General features: G+C 45.8%; 1 protein-coding gene across 1 annotated transcript in view; it reads right to left on the bottom strand.

Annotated features, from left to right (window-relative positions):
* Window positions 1–2,311: 2,311 nt before the first annotated feature.
* Window positions 2,312–21,876, bottom strand: part of LOC106607256 (gap junction gamma-1 protein) — a 56,375-nt gene continuing 36,810 nt past the window's right edge. The window contains exons 2-3 of the mRNA XM_045720601.1: window positions 5,929–6,306; window positions 2,312–5,897 (exon numbers count right to left, since the gene is read on the bottom strand). Coding sequence (XP_045576557.1) covers window positions 4,800–5,897; window positions 5,929–6,252 — 1,422 coding nt within the window. The 5' untranslated portion in view covers window positions 6,253–6,306 and the 3' untranslated portion in view covers window positions 2,312–4,799. The remainder of the gene's footprint in view (window positions 5,898–5,928; window positions 6,307–21,876) is intronic.

Below are 21,876 nucleotides of genomic sequence, written 5' to 3'. Positions count from 1 at the left end.
GGAAGAAGCCACTGCTCCAAAACCGCCATAAAAAGCCAGACTACGGTTCACAACTGCACATGGGGACAAAGATCCTACTTTTTGGAGAAATGTCCTCTGGTCTGATGAAACAAAAATAGAACTGTTTGGCCATAATGACCATCGTTATGTTTGGAGGAAAAGGGAGGCGGCTTGCAAGCCGAAGAATACCATCCCAACCGTGAAGCACGGGGGTGGCAACATCATGTTGTGGGGGTGCTTTGCTGCAGGAGCGACTGGTGCCCTTCACAAAATAGATGGCATCATGAGGTAGGGAAAATTATGTGGATATATTGAAGCAACATCTCAAGACATCAGTCAGGAAGTTAAAGCTTGGTCGCAAATGGGTCTTCCAAATGGACAATGACCCCAAGCATACTTCCAAAGTTGTGGGAAAATGGCTTAAGGACAACAAAGTCAAGGTATTGGAGTGGCCATCACAAAGCCCTGACCTAAATCCTATACAAAATTTGTGGGCAGAACTGAAAAAGCGTGTGCGAGCAAAGAGGCCTACAAACCTGACTCAGTTACACCAGCTCTGTCAGGAGGAATGGGACAAAATTCACCCAACTTATTGTAGGAAGTTTGTGGGAGGCTACGCAAAACATTTGACCCAAGTTAAACAATTTAAAGGCAATGCTACCAAATACTAATTGAGTGTATGTAAACTTCTGACCCAATGGGAATGTGATGAAAGAAATAAAAGCTGAAATAAATAATTCTCCATACTATTATTCTGACATTTCACATTCTTAAAATAAAGTGGTGATCCTAACTGAGCTAAGACAGGGAATTTTTACTAGGATTAAATGTCAGGAATTGTGAAAAACTGAGTTTAAATGTATTTGGCTAAGGTGTATGTAAACTTCCGACTTTAACTACCGCTGTACACACTGATTCTATTCATATACTGTCCATAATGTCTATACACATATATATTTATATTCCTGAGTGTCACATTGATTGTTCTGATATTTCTTAATTCCTTAATTTTTTGAAGGATTTGTGTGCATTGTTTTGTATTGTCAGGTATTACTAGACTGTTGGAGCTAGAAACATAAGCATTTTGCTGCACCTGCGTTAACATCTGCAAAATATGTGTATGCGACCAATAAAATGTGATTTGATTTCATTGGGCGGTTGATATAACTCACCTGCGGCTTGCTGGGATCAGAGCAGAGTGAGTGGTTGCCTGGCATCCATGCCAATCAGCCAATCACTGCCAGAGGAGAAGCTGACTGGACGGAGTAGATCCTGTCATTTATGCCTGCCTTATCACCATGGACACATGGCACTGAACATGTGCAATAGAATATAGGATTATTACTTACAAGGAGTGCTTTTTTTTATTTGAATTGGTTACTATAGGTTATGAAGTACTGTTAGTTTACATAGGCTAATGAGATTTAAGAGAGTCCTATCAGGAGAAAGGTCTACCCATTAATAAACCAACACTACAACTAGGACAGAAAGAGCAGGATTATTAGTCCTAAAATTGGGAAAAGTTACTGTCAAGCAGGGCCAAGAAAGACTTGGCAGTTTCTCCCCCATTCCCAAAACCTGGTACGCTTCTATACACACAGCTGGTCAGCACTACTCACTACTCAGAACTTTTTAATAAGATACAGACCAGGGCCCGTATTCACAAAGCGTCTCAGAGTAGTAACGCTGATCTTCAGTGTACAAAACATTAAGAATACCTTCACCCCCCATTTTTCCCTCATAACAGCCACAATTTATCAGGGCATGGACTCTTCAAGGTGTCGAAAGCTGACCCATGTTGACTCCAATGCTTCCCACAGTTCTGTATAGTTGACTATGTGCTTTGGGTGGTGGACCATTCTTGATACACACGGGAAACTGTTGAGCATGAAAATCCCAAAATCGCTGCAGTTCTCGACACAAACCGGTGCACCTGGCACCTACTACCATACCTTGTTCAAAGGCACTCAAATATTTTATCTTGCCCATTCACCCTCTGAATGGCACATACACAATCCATGTCTCAATTGTCTCAAGGCTTAAAAATCCTTCTTTACCCAGTCTCATCCCCTTCATCTACACTGATTGAAGTGGATTTATCAAGTGGGATGAATAACGTATCCTAACTTTCACCTGGATTCAGCTGGTCAGTCTATGTCATGGAAAGAGCAGGTGTTCATAATGTGTTGTACACTGAGTGTAATTACAATCTAAAAGGCCAAACTGATCTTAGATCAGCACTCCTACCCTGAGATGATTTCTGAATATGGGCCCAGAAGTTTGCTACATTGCAAATATGAGTCTATTTCCATACAAGGATACATTTGGCAATTGTATTTTTTATTTTACACATCAACAACATGATACACAACTACTGTACCTATAAAAAATATATTATCTTTACAATTTGAAGGCAATAAAAGAACCAATTCTAGAAGATATCTGTAAATACAATCTTTATTGTTAATTTTAAAAATCTTTATTGAAGAAAAAAAAGTTGTTTGAAAAACACGACTGGTCAAAAAAAAAACGCAAACCAATTTTACCTCTGCTACATTAGACCTCCCAAAACACACCAAAACACACTTACACATAATAAAAAAAATTGCGACTTTTACAAAAAATACAAAGGATTGGTCATACACATGTTCTTCTCCTTTGTGATTCAGGTATCATGGCCACAGTATTCCTTGGCAAAGCTGCATCACAACCTGGCTGCATAGTAGCCTAACGTTGTCTTGGCATTGGCAGTGACGCTGCCTTCATCACACGAACAGTGTTTGGTCTCTATAGCTTCATCCCAAACGGCAACCTATTCCCTATATATTGCAGTACTTTTGACCACGGCCCATAGGGAATAGGGTGCTATTTAGGATCGCATCGCAGCCTATATGGCAGTTCAGAGAAATACTTGGACAGAGGAGAACAGAGAGGCAGATCATCAACACAGCTAGCTTAGAGAGCTGTTTTTATTGCAGCTTTGTTGGTCTCATATAGAACACTGTACGGAAGACTCTTGTAAGGAAGAGGTTGGAAGGGAAACAGTGGCCTACTGTGTAACTGGAGAGACTAACGCAGGTGTTTGGAATGCTGGGTGATCATTGGTAACTCGACATTAGTAAGTACTAGTAAGATAACAAATTAAAGTAAGCAATATTGTACTAAGGGGATGATAAATCCTTAGTTTAAAAGCTGTACCACCAGGGGGCACTCAATAACCAGACAGATAAAATGCCAACCCAGTACTGAGAAACCTTACACAGGTCCAAACTGGAGAGAACTAGAGATGGAGAAACACAGAGAAAATAAAGTGAAAAGATTGCAGGTTTACAGAAGGAGTTGTCAATAAGTGGTATTAATTAATGGTGAGAATAATTTATTCTCATACACATTGTGAAGGAGGGGGAACTCCAGTGGGTACTAGAGTAGCACTCTTCACCAGACTCCGTCTACATCAACCATATCCCTGACCACTTTCATCTGATCAAGCCATCAACTGTCCCTCCACCTGGAAGATGCATGCACTCAAAGACTTGGCCTGGGTCAAATATGAAGTCGCACACACTAAACATCAGTGACCTTGGAGAGATAATAGTTACACAATAGCCTTCAGGGAAGGTGAACATCCACATTATGATTGGCCTTTTCATTATTATCCCTGCATTATGAAGTCATTGCATTATGAAGTCATTGCATTATGATGTCATTTAATTATGATGTCATTGCATTATAAAGTCATTGTTTAAACTGTCTTTGTATTACGATGTCATTCATTGCATTATGATATCCATTCATTCTGATGCCAATGTATTACAAAGTCTGTGACTTTGCAGAAAGTCAGCCAACAGATTAGCTTGATCGAAATCTGGAATGAAATCAGGATCACCAATAGAACGGACGGGATATAAATAAATGCATCAGAAAAAAAAGATGGTGATAAAGATATAGTAATTTTCTCAGCCCAATATCCTCTGGAAGACTTGCCTGGTTGCCCAGAATCCTTGCTCCGGCCAGACGCTATGCCACACCCACGGATGTTAGTTTCTTCTCCTCAATAAGTCTGGATCTGAGCACCCTTCCCCGAATGCAAACACATTCGAGGCCATCTGATTGGTCCAGAAACCGATGGGTTGGGCCAGAGCCAGAACACACATGGGTAAAGCGGCGCCCATGGGCTCTGAGTGGTTAGAGACGATCCAGTCGCTGATGACTTTGTTTTGTACAATGCCCCATGTGCCCTTCGTCACCACAAATGACTTCAACGATGGCAGGCTCAGACTAAAGTATGCAGAGAACTACAGAATCATTTAGTGTGAGTAATCAGGCTACTGGAAGACGGGACAGTTGAAAGACAACAGAGAACAAGTGTCTGCTTCAGAACTGGAAGAGTTCAGAAACAATAGAGACTGTTTCAGAGAGTTGTGTCGGGGTGTTTTAGGTTAGACAGCGACAGCCCAGACAAACTGCCGCCTGCTACAAAATCACTAATGTTCCTGACACACCTGTCCTCACCTGTCCACACTGACATACTAAGACTGTAGGCTAGTCTCCTCCAGCTTGTGGGATTTTTAAAGGCACAACATGGTGTTGAAATATCCACAGAAAAACAACATGACATCCCACTACCTCAGCCCTCCATTCAGGGCCGGTCCTGGCGTTTTCGGGGCCAGCCCTTCCCTCACTGACACATACTCTACAGGGATATGGGGCTCCGTCAGTGCTGGCTCAGGCCAGGGCTGGAGTGTGTGTGTGTGTGTGTGTGTGTGTGTGTGTATTTGTCTATTTGTGTGTGTACAGGGTCAAATCCACACAGAAGGCTTGCCCACCCCTGACTTGCTGCTACTGCTGTTGCTGCTGCTCCCAGTCCCTTCTCCACTGCTGCCCCCCTTGCCGTGTTTGAAGCGGTGCTTGCGCTCCTTGTGAGGGTGCGGCTGGGCCTGGGCCTGGGTGATGTTGCTTCGGGGCTTGTCATCATGGTTGTCCACCAGGTGTTCCTCTGCCCTGTGCTGCTGGCTGTAGGCCTGGATGGCTGCCTCTAGCTGGTCATGGGCATGCAGGATCATGTCCTTGTTGAGGGCCACACGGGCCTCCCCTCCCGTGGGGAAATTGTCCTCGTTGCTCCCAAACTGCTGCTGCTCCTCCTGGGCAATGTTGGCCCGGTTCTGCTTGCACGCCATCTTGGCGTTGCTCAAGTCCGTGTAGGGGATCTGCTCTGGCTTCACCACGATGTTGTAGCCCGGCGGAGCCGACGGGGCGTTCCACGAGAACGGGTACCCCACGTAGTCAGCACCCCCGTCCCCCACCACCCCTCCCCCCGTGCCCGGCTCCGGGACTGGCACCCCCACGGAGACCCCCACGCTGGGTCCCAGCAGCCCCAGCTGGTACTCGTCCTCCTGGGGCGGGCAGCGGCGACGGCGGAGGATGTCACAGATGGTCCCGATGCCCAGGTGCAGCATCTCCCACACGTTGAGGGTGAGGCAGAGCACCGTGACCCCATACATGATGCGCAGGAAGATGGTCTTCTCCGTGGGCCGCGACACGAAGCAGTCCACGCTGTGGGGGCAGGGCTTGAAGGAGCACACGAACACGGGAATGACGCGGAAGCCGTACAGCAGGTACTGGCCCGCCAGGAAGCCCGCCTCCAGCGCCGTGCGAGTCACCAGCTGCAACACGTAAATACGCATCAGCCCGTCACCCTGGATACGCCGCCGCCCGTCATGGCGTACCTTGGGCTTGGGCCGTGGGGCTAGCGGGTCGACCCGGCGAGGGGGCTCGGGCTCAGGCACCTCGTAGATCATAGGGTCATCCTCTTGGTCCTGGTCCTGGTCCTCCTCTATACCCCGGTGCTGCCGCGCCCCCGAAGCAGATCTTCTTGGGCCTCCGATGGGTGTAGCCCCCTCCACCCCCTCCCCCTGTCTCAGTGGCCACCCCTCCCCCGCCCTTGTCCAGCCGGGCGATCTTGTTGACGGCGTAGCCCATGTACATGAGAGATGGCATGGCCACCAGGATGATCTGGAAGACCCAGAAGCGGACGTGCGATAGCGGTGCGAAGGCGTCGTAGCAGACGTTCTCGCAGCCCGGCTGGCCCGAGTTGCAGACGAACTTGCTCTGCTCGTCGTAGTAGATGGACTCTCCCCCGACGGCGGTGAGGACGATGCGGAAGACGACAAGCACGGTGAGCCACAGCTTCCCCACGAAGGTGGAGTGGTTGTGGATCTCCTCCAGCAGCCGCGTGAGGAAGCTCCAGCTCATTATGTCACTGGACAGTGGGGCAGACAGGGTCCCGCACTCACCTGCTCACAGACTCTTCACACACAAAGAGAGAGAGAGAGAGAGAGACAGAGACACACAGAGAGAGAAAGAGAGCGAGAGCAAGATGAAGAGGGAGTGATGAAGAGAGAGAGAGAGAGAGAGAGAGAGAGAGAGAGAGAGAGAGATATGAAGACAGAGGGAGAGAGATAGAGAGGGAGATGAAGAGGGAGTGATGAAGACAGAGGGATGAGAGAGAGAGAGAGGAGAGGAGAGAGAAGAATAGGGAGTGATGAAGACAGGGGGATGAGAGATAGAGGGAGAGAAAGAAAGAAAGAATTAGTCAAATATGAAAGGACATTATACATAACGTACTGTCTACCAATATGTCTCAAAAATTTTGAAGGAAGCAAAGAAATATGAGCGCGCAATTTCTTATCATGAAAGCGGATGAGTGAGAGGATTTTGACAGGGAATGTAGAGATAGTACAGTTAGAATTCAAGTTCAACAGAAGGAGTCACAGATCAATTACGGAGAGGAGACAGATAGAAAAGCCTAAATCCAAACAAGTGTTCTCTCTGAAATTGAGACAGACTGCAATCTCCACATGCATTAGATCCATTCTATTCTCTGGTATACCCCAAATGAATAGACGCTCCAACCCAACAACACAGTTTCAGCACAGTGAAATAAATGGGGGTATTTTGAAGGGCTGTACTGTACAACAATAGGATATCAAACCAAAGAAAAAGATGCTCAAATGTAGCAGAGAGGGGAGCCAAAATAATCCCAATAGGAACTGAGCTATCACAGAACACATTTTACTATCACACAAACACTCCGGGAATAAATCCTCTTGCTCCTCTCTGTGAGGTGCAGATTGTGTTGACTTAACGGTGTTGTTCTGGTGTGTAAATGGCATTGTGTAGTGTAGTGTGGTGTGGTGTTGTGTGTAGTGCTATATTAAAATGGATGTGTGTGTGGGAGAGATGAAGCCTGTCTATGTAAATTAGCCGTGGGCTCCAGGCAGCCAGTCCAACTGGACCAGTTAAACCAGCAGGCGGCCTGGCCAAAACAAGTGGAGCACGGAGTTACACCGTAGACCCACATTAGGCAAGGCACTGGATCAGAACCCTAACCCTCCTGCCTGCCTCCAGGGTAGTGTGAGGGGGTGAGGGTGGTGAGGGAACAGGTGTCCAGAGCCAGGTTGCCTTCTGCACAGAGTCACACCTTCCTGCTAAGTAGCTCCAATGGTGCATGGCTCATTGTGAGTCGAACTGAACCCAACCATGAAACAAGAGCTTGGGCTGAGGTTTAAAAGGAGCTCCACAGCGCCTGCCTTCCTTCCCCCTCACAGGAAGGTTGGGAGCCCAGATAGAGGGAGGCCAAGAATGGTCTGCTGAACGCTGGAGGGAGTGGAGGCTTGGCTGTTGGCTGTTAGTAGACGTACTGTAGGATGTGTCACAAATGGACCCCTATTCCCTGCTACTTTTCACCAGGGCCCATAGGCACACAACCCTTGTGCTGGAGCTCCTCAGACCCCTGGTTAGTGTCTCCAATAGTGTGAGAGGAGAGGAGAGGAGAGGAGAGGAGAGGAGAGGAGAGGAGAGGAGAGGAGAGGAGAGGAGAGGAGAGGAGAGGAGAGGAGAGGAGAGGAGAGGAGAGGAGAGGAGAGGAGAGGAGAAGGAAGGGAGTGAGAGTTAGAGATGGGAATGTTTGAAGCTGCCTTCCTGGAGTCACTATAAAACATGTGCGGTATTGATCACTGTCACCATAAAAGGCCTGCCTTGGATAGAGGAGGTACTGTACATGTCAGGAATGCTGTGCATACTGCTGTTTTAGAGTGGTTTTGTGTGTGTGTGTGTGTGTGTGTGTGTGTGTGTGTGTGTGTACACATCTCCTCCTCATGGACTACACCAGCTTTGCCAGTTCTTGCTGTGAGATGTAACCCCACTCTTCCACCAAGGCACCTGCAAGTTCCCAGACATTTCTGGGGGAAATGGCCCTAGCCCTCACCCTCCGATCCAACAGGTCCCAGACGTGCTCAGTGGGATTGAGATCCGGGCTCTTCGCTGGCCATGGAAGAACACTGACATTCCTGTCTTGTAGGAAATCATGCACAGAACGAGCAGTATGGCTGGTGGCATTGCCATGCTGGAGGGTCATGTCAGGATGAGCCTGCAGGAAGGGTACCACATGAGGGAGGAGGATGTCTTCCCTGTAACGCACAGCGTTGAGATTGCCTGCAATGACAACAAGCTCAGTCCGATGATGCTGTGACACACCGCCCCAGACCATGATGGACCCTCCACCTCCAAATCGATCCCGCTCCAGAGTACAGGCCTCGGTGTAACGCTCATTCCTTCGACGATAAACGCAAATCCGACCATCATCCCTGGTGAGACAAAACCGTGACTCGTCAGTGAAGAGCACTTTTTGCCAGTCCTGTCTGGTCCAGCGACGGTGGGTTTGTGCCCATAGGCAACATTGTTGCCGGTGATGTCTGGTGAGGACCTGCCTTACAACAGGCCTACAAGCCCTCAGTCCAGCCTCTCTCAGCCTATTGTGGACAGTCTGAGCACTGATGGAGGGATTGTGCGTTCCTGGTGTAACTCGGGCAGTTGTTGTTGCCATCCTGTACCTGTCCCGCAGGTGTGATGTTCGGATGTACCGATCCTGTGCAGGTGTTGTTACACGTGGTCTGCCACTGCGAGGACGATCAGCTGTCCGTCCTATCTCCCTGTAGCGCTGTCTTAGGAGTCTCACAGTACAGATATTGCAATTTATTGCCCTGGTCACATCTGCAGGCCTCATGCCTCCTTGCAGCATGCCTAAGGCATGTTCACGCAGATGAGCAGGGACCCTGGGTATGTTTCTTTTGGTGTTTTTCAGAGTCAGTAGAAAGGCCTCTTTAGTGTCCTAAGTTTTCATAATTGTGACCTTAATTGCCTACCATCTGTCTTAACGACCGTTCCACAGGTGCATGTTCATTAAATGTTTATGGTTCATTGAACAAGCATGGAAAACAGTGTTTAAACCCTTTACAATGAAGATCTGTGAAGTTATTTGGATCTTTACGAATTATCTTTGAAAGACAGGGTCCGTTTCTTTTTTTGCTGAGTTTATATACAGTTGAAGTCGGAAGTTTACATACACTTAGGTTGGAGTCATTAAAACTAGTTTTTCAACCACTCCACAAGTTTCTTTTTAACAAACTATAGTTTTGGCAAGTCGGTTAGGACATCTACTTTTGCATGACACAAGTAATTTTTCCAACAATTGTTTACAGACACATTATTTCACTTATAATTCACTGTATCACAAGTCCAGTGGGTTCAGCATTTGTGGGTTCGATTACAGGCTCAAAATGGCTCTAACCAGAATAGAAAGAGGAGTGGGAGGCCCCGGTGCACAACTGAGCAAGAGGCCAAGTACATTAGAGTGTCTAGTTTGAGAAACAGACACCTCAAGTCCTCAACTGGCAGCTTCATGAAATAGTACCCGCAAAACACCGGTCTCAACATCAACAGTGAGGAGGCGACTCCGGGATGCTGGCATTCTAGGCAGAGTAGCAAAGAAAAAAACATCTCAGACTGGCCAATAAAAATAAAAGATTAAGATGGGCAAAAGAACACAGACACTGGACAGAGGAACTCTGCCTAGAAGGCCAGCATCCCGGAGTCGCCTCTTCACTGTTGACATTGAGACTGGTGTTTTGCGGGTACTATTTAATTAAGTTTCTGTTTCTCAAACTAGACACTCTAATGTACTTGTCCTCTTGCTCAGTTGTGCACCGGGGCCTCCCACTCCTCTTTCTATTCTGGTTAGAGCCAGTTTGCACTGTTCTGTGAAGGGAGTAGTACACAGCGTTGTACGAGATCTTCAGTTTCTTGGCAATTTCTCGCATGGAATTGCCTTCATTTCTCAGAACAAGAATAGACTGATGAGTTTCAGAAGAAAGTTATTTGTTTCTGGCCATTTTAAGCCTGTAATCGAACCCACAAATGCTGATGCTCCAGATACTCAACTAGTCTAAAGAAGGCCAGTTTAATTGCTTCTTTAATCAGAACAATAGTTTTCAGCTGTGCTAACATAATTGCAAAGTGGTTTTCTAATGATCAATTAGCCTTTTAAAATTATAAACTTGGATTAGCTAACACAACGTGCCATTGGAACACAGGAGTGATGGTTGCTGATAATGGGCCTCTGTACGCCTATGTAGACATTCCGTTAAAAAAATCAGCCGTTTAGTCATTTACAACATTAACAATGTCTACACTGTATTTCTGAACAATTTGATGTTATTTTAAAAATGGACAAAACAAATGTGCTTTTCTTTCAAAAACAAGGACATTTCTAAATGACCCCAAACTTTTGAATGGTAGTATATATATATATAATATATTTCCAAAACAGAAAAGTGAGTATTGCACCAGTACTAACACTTCATACCCGACATGTATGAATAAGTATCATGAGGTCATATTGAGAGTGAGGAAAGGAGTTGAGCTGACATTAACACATAGAGCAATTAGGCAGTTTGTCCTTCAACCGTCTGGACTCTTGTCTGGCTCTGGCCTTTCCTCTCCTGCATGACATCATTATACACACCGTCGTTATAGAACCCTCACTGTTATCCCTCTGCTATCTGTTATCCCTAGACACACTTAGACACATACCGTACAATCACCCAGTCCGAGGCTAATAAACGGCACTAAGTGACTTGTAATTTATTGCACAGTGCGACACGGACGGGGATCTTTTCATCTGAGGAAGACGTCACTGAGGATCCGTCAGATGTCAGTACGTGTTTGAATACAGCCTGAGCGTAAGAAGATAAATATGTCTGCCTGTTTTTCTGAGTGCTCCAACGCCTGTTGACCCTAAATGAGTTCTTTTTGGAAGTTTCTGCCGTGTAAGCCCAATCAAGTTTTCTGTTTCTTGAATGTGCATTGTGTTTCTCTTATCTGTCAGCGCTAGCCGGGATCTTGAGTGACACCTGTCAATTAGTCATCGCCGTGTGAAAGGAAGATCTGGGTAACAGACCCCTGGATGTTAACATGCTGTCTCTCTGGAATGGGAAGGTGTGTGTGTGTGTGTGTGTGTGTGTGTGTGTGTGTGTGTGTGTGTGTGTGTGTGTGTGTGTGTGTGTGTGTGTGTGTGTGTGTGTGTGTGTGTTCACACGTGTGCAACTGTGTGTGAGCTAGAGGTGGAATACGTTTATGTGTGACTGTGAAAAAGTAACAGAAAGTGATTGTGAACAGAGAGACGGCACCATGTTAGATGGCCAGAGTGTCCTCTGCCTTGCAGTCAGGATTAGCCTCTTTCTGCACTCAAAGGCCTGGAGCTCCATGGAAAGAACTAGCAGCCTGGAGCCGTCATACCACCACCTGCCCATGCGAGAGCCTCCAACATGGGCATATGGCTCCAGCTGCCTCCCCCTACCATCCTACCAACCCCCCACATCCTGGCCTTCCCTTTCTCAATCATTCTATGTCTATCACTTTCTGTGTTACTAGAATGAGCCAGCCTGCCAACCTCCACACTAACACATACTTGTACAAGCGTGCACAAATGTGCACGCAACCATACCCGTCACGATTCACAACCATACACACATAGAAACAGCTGTCTGCCCCTCAACATACTCACTCAAATACACAAGAGCACAGCTACAGTTGAAAATGACAAACTCACAGCAACCTGGAGTAGTCCTTGTTTACATTTACAGTTGTGATGTTTACAGGTGAGCCTGAGAGAAATTGCAAGGTAGAAATTCCACTCTGTTAAACACTTGCATTCTGACCAAAGAGCTTGGAGTGTATATACTAATTCAGAGAAGTAGAGTACTAATTCAGAGAAGTAGAGTACTAATTCAGAGATCAAACAGAATGTCCCTCCTCATACACAACAGACTCTGGACCATCTGTGTATGTAGTCTCCCAACAGACAGAGCAGAGCAGTGGAGTGTGTGTCCTGGTGAGGACTGAGGGGCCAGCTGTGACTCAATGTAACCTCAGCAGCCAGAGAAACACTGGTCCTCCTGGGGAGCATGGGGCTGGATGTAGAGGCAGGACAGGGGAGCATGGTGCTGGAAGTAACGGCAGGACAGGGGAGCATGGTGCTGGAAGTAGCGACAGGACAGGGGAGCATGGGGCTGGAGTTAGCATGGGGCTGGAGAGTAGGGTCAGGACAGGGGAGCATGGGGCTGGAGGGTAGGGGCAGGACAGGGGAGCATGAGGCTGGAGGGTAGGGGCAGGACAGAGGAGCATGGGGCTGGAGGGTAGGGGCAGGACAGGGGAGCATGGGGCTGGAGGGTAGGGGTCAGGACAGGGGAGCATGGGGCTGGATGTAGGGTCAGGACAGGGGAGCATGGGGCTGGAGTAGGGGTCAGGACAGGGGAGCATGGGGCTGGAGAAGGGGCAGCTAGCCCAGTGGATCTGGGCCGATTCAGGCTAAGAGTCAGGGCACTCAGTAGCCTAGTGGCTAGAGCGTTGGACTAGCAACCAAAATGATTGCAAGATCAAATCCCCAAACTGACAAGGTAAAAATCTGTCATTCTTCCCCTGAACAAGGCAGTTAACCCACTGTTCCTAGGCCGTCATTGAATATAAGAATTTGTTCTTAACTGACTTGCCTAGTTAAAACCTGTTTTGGAGACTGTTTTTTGTTCGGAATTTCGGATGACTGACGTGCCCAAAGTAAACTGCCTGTTACTCAGGCCCAGAAGCTAGGCTATGCATATACTTGGTAGCATTGGATAGAAAACACTCTGAAGTTTCTAAAACTGTTAAAATAATGAGTGAGTATGAGTGAAATAGTGAGTATAACAGAACTGATATGGCAGGCAAAAACCAGAGGAAAATCCATCCGGAAACTTTTCTTTTTTTGGGGTCACAGGTTATTTCAATGGTTTCCTATGAGATATACAAATAGATAGGACCCAGATTGCAATTCCTATGGCTTCCACTAGATGTCAACAGTCTTTAGAAACGGTTTCAGGCTTGTTTTTGAAAAATGAACAAGTAGTTTGAAGAACTCCAAGGAGTCTCTCATTAGAAAAGTGGTCTTGTTGGCGTGGGAATGAGGTGCGTGCACTTCGTTATTTATCTTCCCTATTCAACATACTATTCTCCGTCTTAAATATTAGCATTTATTTAGATATTAGAGTACCTGAGGATTAATTAGAAACATCGTTTGACTTGTTTGGATGAACTTTACTGGTAACTTTTTGGGTTCGTTTGTATGCATGTTGAAAGAGTGGATTACTGAGATCATTGGCGCCAACTAAACTGACTTTTTTGGATATAAAGAAGGACTTTATCGAACAAAATGACCATTCATTGTGTAGCTGGGACCCTTTGGATTGCAAACAGAGGAAGATCTTCAAAGGTAAGGGATTGATTTAATCACTGTTTGTGATTTTGTGATGCATGTGCTGGTTGAAAAAGTATTTTGGTGTGGGGTGCTGTTTTGTGTGGGGTGCTGATAATCACATGGTATGCTTTCGCCGTAAAGCCTTTTTGATATCTGACAACGCGGTTGGATTAACAAGAAGTTAAGCTTTTAAATGATGTATGACACTTGTATTTTCATGAATGTTTAATATTACGATTTTAGTATTTTGAACTTCGCGCTCTGCAATTTCATCGGATGTTGTCGTAGGTGTATACAATGAACATTTAAATGAAATTCTTTAATAGTCCTGTGTAGTATTTTAGTATTTTGATACTTTGTGCAAGGCAACTGATAAGAATGAAAAGCTTTGCATTTTGAACTTTTGCATTTTGAACTTCCCGAGTGGTGCAGCGGTCTAAGACACTACATCGCAGTGCAAACTGCGTTTCTACAGATGCTGGATTGAGACCCGTGCTGGCCGCGACCGGGAGACCCATTAGGTGACGCAGAATTGGCCCAGCGTCGTCTGAGTTATGGGAGGGTTTTGCCGGCCAGGATGTCCTTGTCCCATCGCGCTGTAGTGACTCCTGTGCTGGGCTAGGCGCATGCACGGTTACCAGGTGTATGGTCTTTCCTCAGAGACAAAACATTTTTGTGGACGGGTAAAATTTGTATGTATAAAATGTATAATAGTAATATTGAAAATTACAAAAATCTGGTAATTTTGTATACATTTATTTAAATTTGCATCAGGCTGATTCTGGGGGGATTCTGGTAAGATGCCGGCAAAGTCGGCTGAATTCCAGTAGACGGAAACGGCCCGATGTACTTGGGCCGATTCTGGGCAGTCATTCATTTTGATTCCGGGCCAAGTCCGACACCCGATTCCGGGCCGATTCAATCAGTTCCGGCCCCCCAGAAGAGGACCGCTTTTGGGCCGATTCCTCATTGCTAGCTGGGGAGCATGGGGCAGGACAAAGGAGTATGGGGCTGGATATGGGACAGGACAGGGGAGCATGGGGCTGGATATGGGACAGGACAGGGGAGCATGGGGACCAGGGTTGGGGGTCAATAAAATATTAATTCCAGTCAATTCAGAAAGTAAACCAAGGGCTAGATTCAGTCTGTAGTGTGGAAGATCTGTGTTGTAGCGTGGTTGAAATTTAAAGGTCATTTCCGATTGAGCCAACATATGCAGCATTCACCGTGAATGCAGTATCTACGTACGGGGAAACATTGCCTTTAACGCTAATCTTCTGCGATACGGATTGAATCGAGCCCTAAATTCCAATTCTACATTTTCCTCATTGAAAAGCATTTAATGAAATTGAAATGGATTTGACCCCAACCCTGTCCTAAAGCAGGACAGCTGAGCATGGAGGGTCGTGTCTCCATGTGAGGATGGGGTGGAAGGAGAGCCCAGTGAGAGGGAATGTGTTTGTGTCACTGGATATACTGTATCCAGATATATCCTACATGGGTGTTGTTGAGCAGTGGATAGGCTACATTAGACAAATAACTACATAGAATCACCATAAACTGTAAACTAACATGACGAACAGCCATTTATCTTACGCATGTTTACTCTCTCCCCCTCCCCCTCCCCTTCCCCCTCACACCCGAAGGCAGTGTATTGTGTCTCTCTCACTCTCTCTCTCTTGTGTTATTTCTCTCTCAAGGTTGAATTGACACTCACCCCCAAAGGGAATGAGAGACTTTACATTTGCTTGTCTACATTAACTGCCGCCGGGCTCTGCATATTCACACATAAATACACACTGCTACTGTGTGCGTTAGAAGGAAAATGTGGGCGGGCAGTTGGATAATGAACATAAATTGTATGAAAATACTCCTGAGAGGGAAATAGTGATTGTCTCTCCAGCTGGGGAGGGAAGACTTCACAGAAGTGAAAGTGCTGGAGCATGAAGCCTATATACACAAAACAGACAAACACACCTAAAAACACAAAGAAAAACATTCAATGACAATAGAGATCCCTCCTGCAGCGCACAAATGTCGATACACGCTCGGGGTCACAAGTTCCCTCAACTTCCCTCTCTCTCCCGACACCACGGTCCCAGCCTGGTGAACACCTCCATTCCTCCTTCCTTACACCCAGCTGTACATTTCGATGAAACATGGTGAAGCCCCAAAATTGCCCTCCCTAGAAGCCTGTGTTTCCAACATAAGGAAGTGGATTTGCGGCAAATATTCTACTTTTAACTTCTTTGGGATAGGGGGCAGTATTTTCACGGCTGGATAAAAAAACATACCCGATTTAATCTGGTTACTACTCCTGCCCAGAAACTAGAATATGCATATAATTAGTAGATATGGATAGAAAACACTCTAAAGTTTCTAAAACTGTTTGAATGGTGTCTGTGAGTATAACAGAACTCATATGGCAAGCCAAAACCTGAGAAGATTCCATGCAGGAAGTGCCCTGTCTGACAATGTGTTGTCCTTCTGTTGCATCTCTATCGAAAATACAGCATCTGTGCTGTAACGTGACACTTTCTAAGGCTTCCATTGGCTCTCTAAAGCCGCCAGAAAGTGGAATGGGGTGTCTGCTGTCTCTGGGCAAAGTATAGGAGCAGAGTTTGTAAGTGGTCAGGCTGGGGACAGTGAGACTGGAGATGCGCGGTCACGAGAACTCGCTATGTTTTTCTTTCAGTCTTTGAATGAATACAACGTTGCCCGGTTGGAATATTATCACTATTTTACGAGAAAAATAGCATAAAAAATATTTTAAACAGCGTTTGACATGCTTCTAAGTACGGTAATGGAATATTTTGAAATTTTTTGTCACGAAATGCGCTCGTGCATTACCCTTCGGATAGTGACCTGAACGCACGAACAAAACGGAGGTATTTGGATATAACTATGGATTATTTGGAACCAAAACAACATTTGTTGTTGAAGTAGAAGTCCTGGGAGTGCATTCTGACGAAGAACAGCAAAGGTAATCCAATTTTTCTAATAGTAATTCTGAGTTTAGGTGACCCCGAAGTTGGTGGATGTCAAAATAGCTAGCCGTGATGGCCGAGCTATGTACTCAGAATATTGCAAAATGTGCTTTCGCCGAAAAGCTATTTTAAAATCGGACATAGCGATTGCATAAAGGAGTTCTGTATCTATAATTCTTAAAATAATTGTTATGTATTTTGTCAACGTTTATCATGAGTAATTTAGTAAATTCACCGGAAGTTTTCGGTGGGTATGCTAGTTCTGAACATCACATGCTAATGTAAAAAGCTGTTTTTTTTATACAAATATGAACTTGATTGAACAAAACATGCATGTATTGTATAACATAATGTCCTAGGAGTGTCATCTGATGAAGATCATCAAAGGTTAGTGCTGCATTTAGCTGTGGTTTGGGTTTATGTGACATATATGCTTGCATGGAAAATGGGTGTGATTATTTGTGGCTATGTACTCTCCTAACATAATCGAATGTTTTGCTTTCGCTGTAAAGCCTTTTTGAAATCTGACAATGTGGTTAGATTAACGAGAGTCTTATCTTTAAAATGGTGTAAAATAGTTGATTGTTTGAGAAAATTGAATTGTGGTATTTTAGTTGGTTTTGTATTTCACGCCGTGCTGTTGGCTAGGGGTTCCGCAGGTGGAACGGGGTTCCGCTAGCGGAACGTCTGTCCTCAACAGGTTAAACAAAACAGAGATGCTTGTTCTACGTCCCAAGAAACAAAGAGATCTTCTGTTGAATCTGACAATTAATCTTGATGGTTGTACAGTCGTCTCAAATAAAATGTTGAAGGACCTCGACGTTTGTCTGGACCCTGATCTCTTTTTTGACGAACGTATCAAGACTGTTTCAAGGACAGCTCTTTTCCATCTACATAGCATTACATAGCATTGCGTAGCATTGCAAAAATCTGAAACTTTCTGTCCAAAAATGATGCAGAAAAATGTATCCATGGTTTTGTCACTTCTAGGTTAGTCTACTGCAATGCTCTACTTTCTGACTACCCGGATAAAGCACTAAATAAACTTCAGTTAGTGCTAAACACGGCTGCTAGAGTCTTGACTAGAACCAAAAAATGTGATCATATTACTCCAGTGCTAGCGTCTCTACACTGGCTTCCTGTTAAGGCAATGGCTGATTTCAAGGTTTTACTGCTAACCTACAAAGCATTACATGGGCTTGCTCCTACCTATCTTTCCGATTTGGTCCTGCCGTACATACCTACACGTGCGCTATGGTCACAAGACGCAGGCCTCCTTACTCTCCCTAGAATTTCTAAGCAAACAGCTGGAGGCAGGTCTTTCTCCCATAGAGCTCAATTTTTATGGAATGGTCTGTCTACCCATGTGAGAGACGCAGACTCGGTCTCAACCTTTAAGTCTTTATTGAAGACTCATCTCTTCAGTAGATCCTATGATTGAGTGTAGTCTGGCCCAGGAGTGTGAAGGTGAACGGAAAGGCACTGGAGCAACGAACCGTCCTTGCTGTCTCTGCCTGGCCGGTTCCCCTCTCTCCACTTGGATTCTCTGCCTCTAACCCTATTACAGGGGCTGAGTCACTGGCTTACTGGTGCTCTTCCATGCCGTCCCTAGGAGGGGTGCGTCACTTGAGTGGGTTGAGTCACTGACGTGATCTTCCTGTCCGGGTTGGCGCCCCCCCTTGGGTTGTGCCGTGGGGGAGATCTTTGTGGTCTATACTCGGCCTTGTCTCAGGATAGTAGGTTGGTGGTTAAAGATATCCCTCTAGGGGTGTGGGGGCGGTGCTTTGGCAAAGTCGGTAGGGTTATATCCTGCCTGTTTGGCCCTGCCTGTTTGGCCTCTCCCGACCCCTCCTGTCTCAGCCTCAAGTATTTATGCTGCAGTAGTTTGTGTTGGGGGGCTAGGGTCAGTCTGTTATATCTGGAGTATTTCTCCTGTCTTATCCGGTGTCCTGTGTGAATTTAAGTATGCTCTCTCTAATTCTCTCTTTTTCTCTCTCTTTCTTTCTCTCTCTCTCGGAGGACCTGAGCCCTAGGACCATGCCTCAGGACTACCTGGCCTGATGACTCCTTGCTGTCCCCAGTCCACCTGGCCGTGCTGCTGCTCCAGTTTCAACTGTTCTGCGTACAGCTATGGAACCCTGACCTGTTCACCGGATGTGCTACTTGTCCCAGACCTGCTGTTTTCAACTCTCTACAGACAGCAGGAGCGGTAGAGATACTCTGAATGATCGGCTATGAAAAGCCAACTGACATTTACTCCTGAGGTGCTGACCTGTTGCAACCTCGACAACTACTGTGATTATTATTATTTGACCCTGCTGGTCATCTATGAACATTTTAACATCTTGGCCATGTTCTGTTATAATCTCCACCCAGCACAGCCAGAAGAGGACTGGCCACCCCTCATAGCCTGGTTCCTCTCTAAGTTTCTTCCTAGGTTCTGGCCTTTCTAGGCCACCGTGCTTCTACACCTTTCTGTACAGCACTTTGTGACATCAGCTGATGTAGGAAGGGCTTTATAAATACATTTGATTTGATGATTTGATCCCTCCTTCTCTTGCTCCTCCTCCGAACTAAAAGCACACTGCTGGAGCTCGCCATGTGAGAGCCAGCCTCTCTTTTAGGCAAATTGTGACAATAACAGGAAATCAAAAGGAGACATCCTTTGTCTTTGCCTTTCCCTCTTCTCTTCTCCCACTCATCACAACATCTCATTCTTCTTCTCTCCCTTCCCTTCTCCCACTCATCACAACATCTCATTCTTCTTCTCTCCCTTCCCCCACTCATCACAACATCTCATTCTTCTTCTCTCCCTTCCCTTCCCCCACTCGTCACAACATCTCATTCTTCTACTCTCCCTTCATTCTTTTTCTCTCCCGTCCGTCACAACATCTCATTATTTTCTCTCCCTTCCCTTCTCCCACTCGTCACAACATCTCATTCCTAAACCCATGCCAAATCTCCCTCAGGTTCATTCCTGTATCCACTCCAAACTTCCATGTCCTAATTGGCACTACCATATGGGGAGTTGGCAGTCGACTCCATGTCTGATTGTACGCCCCAAATCAGAAACATGCTTCAACACATGTAAAACACACACATTCCACACGCAAGCAACACACACACATACGCATATGCACAAACGCAGACACGTACACAGAGCCGGCCGGCCCTATACGCTCACTACGCATGTTGCGTAGGACCCTGCAAATTATGCAAGGGCCCCGCCTCCCCCTCATGTCAAAGCGGGTGTTAATGTTTACAACTTTGATGAGAGGATGAAGCGGAACTATCCTTCTGGTCACGAAAAGAGAAAGAAAAAAACACAATGAGAGTGAATTGCGGGAACAGCAATCAGGTAAACGTGTGTTCTCTCCTCTCCAAGTTTGATGTCAGCCAATAACAGTAACGTTAACTTGATCTCCTAGCTTGCAGTGCATCTCTCTCTAGTCTGTCTGTCTTGCTAACCTAGCTGGGCAGTGCATCTCTTGGTCTGTCTGTATCTTGCTTGCTTTCCAGCCACTTCCGGGACTGTGTTCTGTGACTTTGTGCCTGACAAAAGTGAGAGTGAAATACAACTATTTATTAAGTTTGATAAAACGCCAACGGGCAACGGTGTTTATTAACGGCAGCTCGGAAAACATAACCTCGTCGCGCCTGAACATGCGTTCATATGCACGTGCACAAAATGAAACTCACGCGTTCCAGCAGCAACCTCTGTGAGGACCCGTCCAGACCATATACGGGCGTGATGGCACTCCTCATAGGTGCACATCATTTTAAAACAACACAATGATTATCTAGTCTCTCAGTCAAGGTTTTAGTTACAACTCTGGACTAATAAAAGATGGAAATCAATGGATTGACATTGACTATTGATTTATATATTGAATTTAACATGTTGATTAGCTGGGCATACCGGGTAATATGGATACACATCTCTCAGTAAATAATAACCATCAAGTATTCAGCCAAGCCATAGTATAAATAGTATTTCAGATTTGAGAATGTATAAAAGGAAATCTGGGGGAGCCACTTTGAATGGGCCTGATGCAGATGATAAAATTAATAATAGTATTGTTATCTATAATTTATAGGTGCTATGCTTACGTTTGTCAGTAGAGGAGATGCTGGATCATCAGCCAGTACAAGCACAGACTCATTTGATCCACATCCAGCACTAACACAGACCCAGTACAGCCAGCTTCAGCAAGTACTAACACAGACCCAGTACTGGCAGCTTCAGCAAATACTAACACAGACCCAGTACAGCTGGCTTCAGCAAGTACTAACACAGACCCAGCACTGGCAGCTTCAGCAAATACTAACACAGACCCAGTACTGGTAGCTTCAGCAAGTACTAACACAGACCCAGTACTGGCAGCTTCAGCAAATACTAACACAGACCCAGTACAGGCAGCTTCAGCAAGTACTAACACAGACCCAGTACAGCCAGCTTCAGCAAGTACTAACACAGACCCAGTACTGGCAGCTTCAACAAGTACTAACACAGACCCAGTACAGCTGGCTTACGCAAGTACTAACACAGACCCAGTACTGGTAGCTTCAGCAAGTACTAACACAGACCCAGTACAGCTGGCTTCAGCAAGTACTAACACAGACCCAGTACAGCCAGCTTCAGCTAGTAATAACACAGACCCAGTACAGCTGGCTTCAGCAAGTACTAACACAGACCCAGTACAGCTGGCTTCAGCAAGTGCTAACACAGACCCAGTACAGCTGGCTTCAGCAAGTACTAACACAGACCCAGGTGAAGTACAGGCAGCCTCAGTCATTACTAGCACAACCAGAGTTGTACAGCAAGCATCAGATACAAGCAGCTCAGACCCTAATAGAACAGTTGCTGCTCTGGGGGCCAGCAGATTGGCCCCCAGTCTTAACAGACTTTATGAGGACTGAAATAGTGCGCAGAGGTCCTTTCAAACCAGGACTGGATTTTTCTTACCCTAAAGACAATTCTAGAAGAGGTTTCCATTCTGGCTTATTACAGACAGCTGTCAAATGGGGAAAAGACTACCTGACTTTTGATACTCAATCAAAAACAACACTGTGTATTGTTTTTGCTGTAAGCTCTTTTCTACAAAAGACTACAAAATAATAAAGGGAAGTGTGAATGACTGGCCAAATATCAACGCCATTCTGAAACACCATGAGGGTAGTCCTGAACTCACAACAATATGATTAAGTGGAGAGAACTTGATCTGTGCCTAAGTCGGGGACAGACTCTTGACCAGATACAAA

Source organism: Salmo salar, chromosome ssa06 (assembly GCF_905237065.1).
Source record: "Salmo salar chromosome ssa06, Ssal_v3.1, whole genome shotgun sequence".
Lineage (NCBI taxonomy): Eukaryota > Metazoa > Chordata > Actinopteri > Salmoniformes > Salmonidae > Salmo > Salmo salar.
Note: the sequence above shows the minus strand (reverse complement) of the source record. Positions and strands in the feature narration are given on the sequence as shown.